The 10,730-nt window shown below is 40.1% G+C and overlaps 1 protein-coding gene and 1 long non-coding RNA gene across 2 annotated transcripts in view; both read right to left on the bottom strand.

Annotated features, from left to right (window-relative positions):
• Nucleotides 1–2: 2 nt before the first annotated feature.
• On the bottom strand, nt 3–8,545 carry LOC118324087 (zinc finger protein 883-like; the record flags this gene model as incomplete). Its single annotated transcript, XM_035656230.1, has 3 exons — nt 7,985–8,545; nt 6,552–7,632; nt 3–538 (listed from the first exon to the last, which is right to left on the bottom strand). Coding segments are annotated over exons 1-3 (1,896 nt in total), but the record flags the coding sequence as incomplete, so codon positions are not given.
• Nucleotides 8,546–9,914: 1,369 nt separating this feature from the next.
• The window catches only part of LOC118321239, a 1,383-nt gene continuing 567 nt past the window's right edge, over nt 9,915–10,730 (bottom strand). The window contains exons 2-3 of the long non-coding RNA XR_004796400.1: nt 10,570–10,606; nt 9,915–10,028 (exon numbers count right to left, since the gene is read on the bottom strand). This is a non-coding gene — a long non-coding RNA (uncharacterized LOC118321239). The remainder of the gene's footprint in view (nt 10,029–10,569; nt 10,607–10,730) is intronic.

Genomic DNA, 10,730 nt, shown 5'->3' on the forward strand with positions numbered 1-10,730 from the left:
TGGTATGGCTTCTCTCCAGTGTGGATACGCAAGTGTTTCTTGTAATCACTCAAAAAGCGGAAACTTTTCCCACACTGTTCACAGCGGTATGGTTTCTCTCCAGTGTGGACTCGCAGGTGTGTCTTGTAATCACTTAAGAAACGGAAACCCTTCCCACATTGATCACACTGGTATTGCTTTTCTTCAGTGTGGACACGCTGGTGTCTTTTGTAGGAAGTTAAGAAACGGAAGCTCTTCCCACATTGTTCACACCGATGTGGCTTCTCTGCAGTGTGGACTTGGAGGTGTGTCTTGTAATTACTTAGGCGACTGAAAGCCTTTTCACACTGATCACACTGGTATGGCTTCTCTTCGGTATGGACATGCTGATGTTCCTTGTAACTTCTTAACAGCCTGAAACTGTGTCCACATTGGTCACACTGGTATGGCTTCTCTCCGGTGTGAATGCGTAGGTGTGTCTTGTAATGACATAAGTAACTGAAACTCTTTTCGCATTGGTCACACTGGTATGGCTTCTCTCTGGTGTGGATGTGCAAGTGTGTCTTGTAAATCTCAGAGTCTGTGAAATTCTTTTCACTTTGGTCACATTGGTAGTTTCTCTGCTGTGAGAGTGAGTCCATGCCTTCTTCGACCACAAAACCAACTGAAAGATTTCCAACACTCCCGACAGCAAAACAGTCTGCATCTGTTGGTTTCAACTGACAAAAACAGAAACAGAGAAATTAAGATCAGAATGTAGGACTTCATAAAAATGCTGATAGCAATTCAATAGCCATATATAGTATACTCCATGTTGGACAACTTCAGAAACCTCTGGTCCCACACCTTTATGACCTTCAAGGGCACGGTAATACATAAACAAATTCAGGCGAGTGACAAGACTAAATTAAAAAAGTTCACTAAAGTTGAACTCCACACTAAGAATTCGCTCTGCTATTTGAAGCAAATGTGTTTATTTTACACCCTAATGCTAACATTATTAGTCAACAGGGCAAATTCCTGAGCTGCTGTGTTCAGATACTGATCAGATCATAATATGTTTGATCACAAAGTGATCTGACAAAGTAGCTTGTGGATTCAGTGCTGTCTACAGGAAAATATGGAACTGCCCTACTCACCTCTTCTGAAGAACTCATTTCAGCTCCTTATTGGTCAAACAGAATGTCCTTCAAATCCTTCTCTTCTAGTCTGCACATTACAGCTGTGAAATAAAGACAGACTGGTCAGAGCAGGAACACCCACTGAAACAGTAATACTGTAGGTGGTAAAAGCAACTGTCTTTGATTACAGCACTTTGAAGAACTCACGGTAAACCCTGTCTCCCAGACATGATGGAGGGCAATGACAGCGCTCCGGAGAGGGAATAAGTCTTAAGTGTGATCATATTTTGTTTTTGTAAGAACTGGATCAAAGATAGTCACAATAAATATATTCAAATGTATATTAGTTTATTCTCATGGAAAATGTTCTGGTCCATAAAGGCTTGTTGTTTCTCAGCTTTATCATATCAAAACAGGCATTTGGAAAGTTTGTGATAGTGCTCCCAATGTAAAAATGAACTCCTGCTCTCCATCTGCAGTTTGCGCCACAGGAATGCAGTGATGTGACATCATGTGCAAGCAAGCAATTATTTGTCAACCAGGAAAGTTACCATGGCTTTTGCCCTGGAGGCCAATATTGCTATTGGTTTTGTCAGCTGACAATTAAGTGACTGCTGCCACTGGTTGGTTTCCAGGCCCTTGCCATTACATGTCAAGCAGTGCTCTTGCTCACTGAGCCCAGTGTTCTAGCTAATATGTGCTAAATGTTATTTACAGTTATCAGCGAGATGCTGGAAGGAAACTGCAGCATGTTTACAGTTGGACTGACAAGCTTTAAAGACGATGTGCTATCATGAAGTACTAACTTATACACAAACGAAAAAGAGCTACAATTTACCTTTTTACACTTCTCTAAGCTTCCATTTTTCGCCCCGGTACAGCCTGCAAGACGAAGGTCACGTGACAGGTGTTTTCTTCTTCGTCTTCATTTACAGCGGTTGGCATTCAGCTTATTGGTGCGTTAGCGCCACCTTCTGCTCCAGAGTGTGAATTAGATACAATCCTCATAAACTGACAGTACATCTCAAGTCTCTAATTTGATATTTCCTCACTACTCGCTTGAACAGCGACAACTTGCTTGAATCCAAATACATCATTTTCAGTGTTCAAAAGAAACCATTATCATATTCTGGGTTATTCAATGATAAATTTGTCATGGTTCAGTGCAGCCTCACCCTTTTCCCTATGTTTACGATTGTCACTCTGTCCCAATCCCAACCTCCATACTCATGGACTCACATAATTAATGTGTGAATTAATTGCACAAAACAATCTAAAGTCTGGTCTGCAAAGACCTTTGGGCGGAAGGTATATCTTGTCTAGTCATTTTATGTGGATAGGTCATTTTGTAAACCTACTGATAAAATGCAAATAAATAATACCTTACGGAAAAACAAAACCCACTATATGTGAAAGTGGAGGGCTAATTTTATTGAATTCAGTTCTCTTAACAATATATTCCAAATAAACTGGATCAAGCAATATCTTAAAAAAAACAAACTTCTTCTACCTGGTATTCAACATCACTATTATTAACACACAAAAACAAAGAACAGTTCTGACTCTTCAAATGTTAATTTATTTCTTCTTAAAAGGTTATGTGGTTAAAAATGTGAAATAAATGAGCATTAAGGAGCGATACTTTATTGGCTATAATCCAATTATCATAATAATAGAACTTTCCCATTATCGGCCTTGATCATTATGGTGCATCCCTAATATAAACTCCATCAGAATTGCTTAAGATAAGATAAGATAAGATAAGATAAGATAAGATAAGAGATAAGATATATAATTTATTAATCCCCTATTGCGGAAATTCTTCTTTTCACTCTTTTTTAATCTTACACACACACACACACACACACACACACACACACACACACACAGGCTGAAATACACACCTAGTGCACTTTGACTCAACCAGGGAGAGAGATGGTGATGATGGGTGCCACTGTTAGCCAGGCCACCCACCCCATGAGCATTCTGGGGTTTGGTTGCCTTGCTCAAGGGCACTGCAGTGCGAAGGAGGTGAAATGCTTCTGAGGTGCTGTTCAGTATGATCGAACAGTATTCATGATCACAGTCGTCTGACAAAGTACATAATATAGGTCATGAGCATTTTTTTTTAACGTTAGAAAGAACATTATAGTATAGCCATGTCAAGTCGCATCGTTTCTAAAAGATTTCATCTCTGGCTGTCATTTCAATTAAAATTTGAAACAGTTGTTGGAAGATGGTCTTTTTTGAACTTACACACCTTTTACAGTTATACTGCAACGACAGTGGGGCACCTTCTTGGATCATAACCATAAGATCCCCCCCACCCAAAAAAAGTTGCGCTATTGAGAGCTTAATTTTGGTATAATATTAGTAGGATGTTATCTTGTGATTACTAGCAAAATTCCGAGGACACTAGCGGATCGGACAACGTCCTAATTGAAAAATTGTGACGTCAAACATCAGAGAAGCAGTGTGATTCTGTGACTTTTCCAAAGCCGTCTGGTCAATGGTACGAGACATAAATTATGGATTCACTTAGCTACGTTAGTTTGTCACCCAGAGTAAGGCGTGGGTCAGAGGTCCAGACAAGCGGGACAAAGTCAAGTGTACAACTTCGTACGACGTACTGATTCGGCAGCTGGGTCTCGATAGGCCCCCTTGTTAGAAGCCATAAAAATGATATTCAACAAGTGCAAGATTTATATGCAAGGATATGCTGACCATTGGTGATTTAGCTTGTGATCGGTTGGTAGATATGCTCATGTCCGACCAAAATCTCATTGGTCGGACAATCACTGGTGTTACTTTAATAACGAGAAAATAATTTTTTAATACCTTATTTTTGGGGGCGGGAGGGACATATGCAGACCATGATGTATGTTTATGCATGCCATATTGTTAGATATATGATTGATTACGTACGAAAATAATATACAAATATATTTTACTCAACAAATGTGTTTCTGTTTTAATAGTTGTATGGTATAATAGGTAAGACCTATAAAACACACCCATTTTCACAACTTCAACTAGCAGCCTGGAGACTGCAGGGCTTAATTTCCTGAACATGAACACAGCTCCAAACTAACTGACAAAATGTCAAAGAACCAGCAGAAGCTGTATGTAAATATACTTAATAGAAAAGTCCAGAAGGTTATGAAATACCCATATGGAAAAAGAAACTTCTTGGCAATGCTGTGTAACTTTGATTGGTACCCAGCCGCTACCAGGTAGGAAGCCATATAGACTTATACAAGTCTTATTTTCTATTTTATAGCAGCTCATATAGTGGTAGTCACGTCAATAAGTCAGTTCAGTCAGGTCAGTTTGGCTGTTTCATATTGTCAACTTATTGGGATCTTAACCTAGTGACAGCATAACCTAAACTATAAATGGGGAAGGGACACACGACAGAATGTGTGATTGTTTAACCACAGGTGTATAGTTAAGGATTTAAACATTTTCAAGTCATCCATAAATGCAACAAATCTTGGCAACTTAAAAAAAAAAAACTACACTTGTGAATGTAAAATCTACCTATAAGGAAAATATTATTACATAAAAATTCAACATCTTTGTTTTGTATAAAAACACCAAACTTAAGATTATGATATTCAAAACCAGGTATTCCGTAAAATGAACTGAACTATTGAAATGTCCATATTGGGTAGAGCAGCAGCAGTAAACACTGCAGCAAACACTATATACACTCAATAATATCATCAAACACACAGACGTCAGTCAGAATCAGTCCTGTCTCCTGTCCTCTCAAATTTTTGGCAAGCTACAATAATAGACTACATAGGCTACAAATGGCTGTCCTTTCAGGTTAGCAGTCCGCTATATGCTAACAACAACTGCATTAATGTAGAATCACCTGAATATAGTAATCATTGTGTTTTTGTTCCCTGAGAATGAGCCGTATTTATCTACAGACGCTGCGGGCCAGCCATGTTTCATCGCTAAATAATACCACCTACTGACATGAAAGAGAATACCAGGACATGAATACACTATCTGAGCGATACTACTGTGGTGGTCACAAATTTGATCTCCTTTTAATAACTTTTTCGCCTATTTGTATATGAAGTATTTACTAATAATAACATTAATGTGATTAAAGCAGGAAAGTCAATAAATCAGTCTGCATTGATCTATGGATGACTGGGGGTAGTTCTTACAGTATCTGCTGTCCACAGCTGCTTTGTACTGTATGAACTCCTTCAGCTTGGGAAACTGTGAAGGCAAATTTAGAGTTCCTGGCATAGCAAGCAAAAACAACCACAAACACTTCTTGTTACAATATAACAGGGTTTATTATATTCTAGCAGCACTAAAAACACAAGAAAAGTTCTAGCAAGTGGTGGAACTACATACATACCGTGTATGTGTGCGCGCCAGTGTAACAAAAGGTAAATTGGCAGCCTCAGACCCAGTAAGGAAGCAGCACACCACATACAGGCGACAAAGGATGAATGGTGGTTTCAGAGCTGTTCCCATGTGAGGGGCAAGTGAGAATGCACACCATGTAACTGGTGGAACAGACAGGAAAAGAGATGAGAGAGAGAATGCAGAGCTAGAGAAATGTGAGGTCTCAAATATATGTACATATATACATATACACACACTATATTTACACACACAAGACAAGTAAATTCATGTTTAAATAAATGGACAAAGAGCTGCAGTAAATTGCGATGGCAGCAGGCTACCATGCAACGTGCTAGCCTGACCATCAGGAGCAATTGGGGATTTAGTGTATATGTTGACAACAGAATCAAGGGATCAACCCTACAAGTAGTCAAGGATACGCTCTACCTACTGAGCCACAGCTACCCTAACACAAGGAAATCTGTCAGTAACAACTGCAACAACATTCTGACTTCATGCTGTATACCATGGTATATATATGGTGAAGTTGCTAAGACCCTATTGAGCCCTAAAAACACTCTGGGTGATATATATGTACAGAAAATGGCTGTTTTTTTTTGTTTTGTTTTTTGTAGATGCATTTATGGTAAAATAGGCCATATTATGCTGTTTGGGGTTTTCTTTTTCTTTTAATGTAAAAGGAAACTTTGTATTCGATCATGATGTCATCACAGCACCACCTTAAGCTAGGTGACCGTCCTGCCCTCAGAATCTCCCTCGCTGTCTGCCATTGTTATGGTGCATTCCATTTGAACTGTTCAGAATTTCCATTTCCCAGATCAAAAACGTCAACTGGAACACCCCCTGAAGTCAGTTTTCCAAATAGGAAAGTCCCAAGAACTTCACCAACCCCAACCTCAAAATCCCAGATGGCTGCTCTGTGTGTCAACTAAGTGAAATTTGGGGTAATATTCTGTTTATTATTACTTCTCATTAAATCAGTCATACACACAGTCCTGTCCAGGCACTACTCTTGCCCTCAGTCAGAACTCTCCTCATCTACATCAACACAACGATGTAGCTTTAACGAACTTGGCCAAGCAAATAATCTTTTACATCGGGAACACCAGTACGGTTTCTCTCCAGTGTGGACTCGGAGATGTGCCTTGTAATCACTTGAGGCACGGAAACTTTTCCCACATTGTTCACACCGGAATGGCTTCTCCCCAGTGTGTATACGCAGGTGTGTCTTGCAGTAAGTTGGGCAACTAAAACTCTTCCCACATAGTTTACAGCGGTATGGTTTCTCTCCAGAGTGGACACGCAGGTGTTTCTTGTAGTCATTTAAGAAACCGAACCTCTTCCCACATTGTTCACACTGGTAAGGCTTCTCCCCAGTGTGCACACGCAAGTGTCTCTTGTAGTAACTTAGGCTACTAAAACTCTTCCCACACTGTTCACAGCGGTACGGCTTTTCTCCAGTGTGGACACGTACATGTTTCTTGTAACTACTTAACAAACTGAAACTTTTTCCACATTGTTCACACTGGAATGGCCTCTCACCAGTGTGGATCCGCAGGTGTTTTTTATAATCACCTAAACAAGAGAAACTCTTCCCACATTGTTCACACTGGTGTGGCTTCTCTCCAGTATGGTTAAGCTGGTGTCTCTTGTAATCACTTAGGCGACTGAAAGCCTTTTCACACTGATCACACTGGTATGGTTTCTCTCCAGTGTGGACACGCTGGTGGTCCTTGTAACTACTTAAGCGAGTGAAGCTGTTTCCACATTGGTCACACTGGTATGGCTTCTCTCCGGTGTGGGCATGCTGGTGGTCCTTGTAACTAGTTAACCAAGCAAAACTGGCTCCACACTGGTCACACTGAAATGGCTTCTCTCCAGTGTGGACTCGCAGGTGCCTCTTGTAATTACTTAAGCGACTGAAAGCCTTTTTACAGTGATCACACTGGAAAAGCTTCTCTTCGGTGTGGGCTTGTAGGTGTCTCTTGTAAATATCGGAGTCAGTGAAACTCTTTCCACATTGTTCACATTGGTTTCTCTGCTGTGAGAGTGAGTCCATGCCTTCTTTGACGACCAAACCAACTGAAAGATTTCCAACACTTCTGACAGTGATACAGTCTGCATCTGTTGGTTTCAACTGAGAAAAACAGAGAAATTAAGATCAGAGTGTAGACTTAAAAAAAAAACCTGCCCACACCTGTCTAATGCTCTCCTGCTACCATTAATAGTAAACGAGGCAAAGAGTAACTTCTGTTTACTTCTGAAACTGAGCAAATCATTATTTTATTATCACTGTCAATGTCAGCATGTCTGAGCAGACATCAGTTTCTAAAAACTTTTTTCCTTTCCATACCAAAAAATGAGGCCAGATAATATTTAAAATAATGCAATAATGAGTTAGCTTGTGGATTCAATGCTGCAGAGCAGTCACTTTTTATTCAAAATAAAAAAATGTGTTTGAATGTGGTTCACTTTCAAACTCTAACAACCTGCTTCTCTCCGGTATGGACACGCTGGTGGTACTTGTAACTACTTAACCAAGTGAAACTCTCTCCACATTGGTCACACTGAAATGGCTTCTCTCCAGTGTGGACTCGTAGGTGTCTCTTGCAACTACTTAAGCGAGTGAAAGCCTTTTCACAGTGATCACACTTGAATGGCTTCCCTCCGGTGTGGACTCGTAGGTGTCTCTTGTAAATATCCGAGTCAGTGAAACTCTTTCCACATCGTTCACATTGGTGGTTTCTCTGCTGTGTGAGTGAGTCCATGCCTTCTGCGACCACCAAACCGACTGAAAGATTTCCAACACAAATAAAGTCGGCATCTGTTGGTTTTAACTGAGAAAAACAGAAACAGAGAAATTAACCTCAGAGTGTAGACTTCATAAAAATTCTGCAATCATGAGTTAGCTTGTAGATTCAGTGCTGCAGAGCTGTCACTTTTAATTAATAAATGTATTTTGAACGTGGTTCACTTTCAAACTCTAACAAGCTGTTTGAATTAAAAAATTTAAAGTCTATGAAAGCACGACGGGTTGTTTGAAGTAGTTTGCCTTGTGATCCAAGCAGGGATGTCCCAATACCAGAAATTTAGTAGTCGACACAAAAATACCCGAACGATTCCCCAATACCCAATTTCGATAAATCTCCAACTTCCAACATACACTCATTTCTATTAAAACATTTAAACATTACACAAAATAGCAGTGGCTCCTTTCCTAATAGATGTCTTATTATTCACTACTTAACTCACAAACAATTTTAATCTGCTCACCTTGCTTTTCCCTTCAGTACTCTTTTCCACACATGTACAAACCTACTCTGGTCAGTGTCTCTTTCTCTCTCACACACACACAGGCCCGGCCCATTTCTCTCTCCCTTTATGTGTCTCTAATGGTGCGTTCCCACCAAAGGTGAATAAAATTACAAAGTCAATGCAAAGTTGTAAATACCGCAAATTGGGGGGCATGAACACGCATCTTTGTATTTGCCCCATTCTCAATTTCGTGCTAGAGAGAGACAGAGCTGCTGCTGGCCGACAGACAGCTGCTTGAGCCAAGGAAGCTCAACAGAAGAGGGCAGGGAGCAGAGCCAGAGCTTCTGGAGGAATAAACAGTTATCACACCGGATTCTGCTCTGATCTGGGGACGTTTACCAGCAAGAGGAGAGCTCAGAGTTAATTTTTTAAACTTTTGGGATTAAAAAGAGGATTTATCTTCACTCTTTCTTTTCTCTTTTTGTTCCCAGCCACGGAGGTGCTACCCCCACTTGTATCCATCTGGGTGCACCCAAAGTTCTATGATACTACTTGATACTACTGTCACGTTTTCAGAACTTTGGCATGTACTTGGTACCGAAGTACCAGGTCTCCTGACATCCCTACATCCAGCAGAGGGTGTTCCACCATCAGCTTGCATGCAATAGTGGTATTGCATGCCCTATTAACTTGTAAATTAAGCTAGTAATGTTATACTGTCTAATACAAAAATGGAGGACACTAGCGAGTGAAGGAAGTCTTGAGTAGACAATTGCAACGCCAAAGGCTTAGAGAAGCAGTGTGCTTCCGTCGACCTTGTACAAAGAAGCTGTCTAACTCTATGAATCATCTAACATTAGCTTGCCACCCAAGTGAAGCATACACAAGCGGAGTATTTGGCACACTCAGCTTCAACAGGCCCCTTGCCAGAAGCTTGTAAAAATATTATCACCAATAAGATTTGCGGCCCGATTGTGTAGTAAGGGCAAATGTCTTATCCTAATCCTTATAGTCTGTTATGTCATATAGTTGTATGTGTCTTGATATTTTTGTTTGAATTCATTGGAAGTAATTGTGTCATTTCAAATTCATTTGAACTTGATTTTTTTTTTTTTCCGAAAAAGGGACAGCCCTACAATACTGTCTGCAGCAAAAGGTGGTACTGGAAAATGCTAGTGTATATTTGATCTCACCTCTTCTGAAGAACTCACTTCACCTCTTTATTGATCAAACAGAATGTCCTTCAAATGCTTCTCTTATGGTCAGCACATTATAGCTCTAAAATAAAGACAGAGCAGGAACACCCACTGAAACAACAATAATACTGCAGCTGGAAGTGACTGTGGGTACCTGACCAGATTCTAACATGGCTCACAACTACAAAAGGTGGATAATTTTACCCAAGCTACACTGTCATGGCAATTTACGCCCATCTCCAAATTGCTCCAAGCAGGTTATCTTCATGGTTAACTCAATGCTATCCAAAAAAACACCACTCCTGCAGCTTAAATAGAATTCACTTAGCTCAGTTAGGACCCCACAGAGCGAGGCAGCTGTCACGCACTGCTCACGCATGCTGTGTGGACCAGGCTTTATTATAATCAGCGGAATTATTACACAAAAATGTCATAATAAATTGACTTTTTATCATTTCTTCTATTATTTCACAAGATGTTGGTTTGATATATTTCACACACTTTGTTCATTTGTTTCATAACGTCTTATATGTTAAAGTTAAAGGCTTCATATTGCAGGACTAGCACAATAGTGTAGTGTAGTCTAAAACATCCAAGCTTACACAACGTGGAATGTCAATTACCTTTAGTCCTGACCTCCTGTGGTTTCAGGTCCTCGAACTATTAAAGGGAAAAGAATAGTTCAAAAGAAAAGGCTGAAACGTTAACAAAGGTTCGCTCCTAGTAACAGTGTCATAACTAACGCTTCCGCAGCAGCCTAGCTAACAGAACACACAGTTATCAG

This window comes from Morone saxatilis, unplaced genomic scaffold, assembly GCF_004916995.1.
Source record: "Morone saxatilis isolate NCDOM2014 unplaced genomic scaffold, NCSU_SB_2.0 Contig0, whole genome shotgun sequence".
Taxonomy (NCBI): Eukaryota; Metazoa; Chordata; class Actinopteri; family Moronidae; genus Morone; species Morone saxatilis.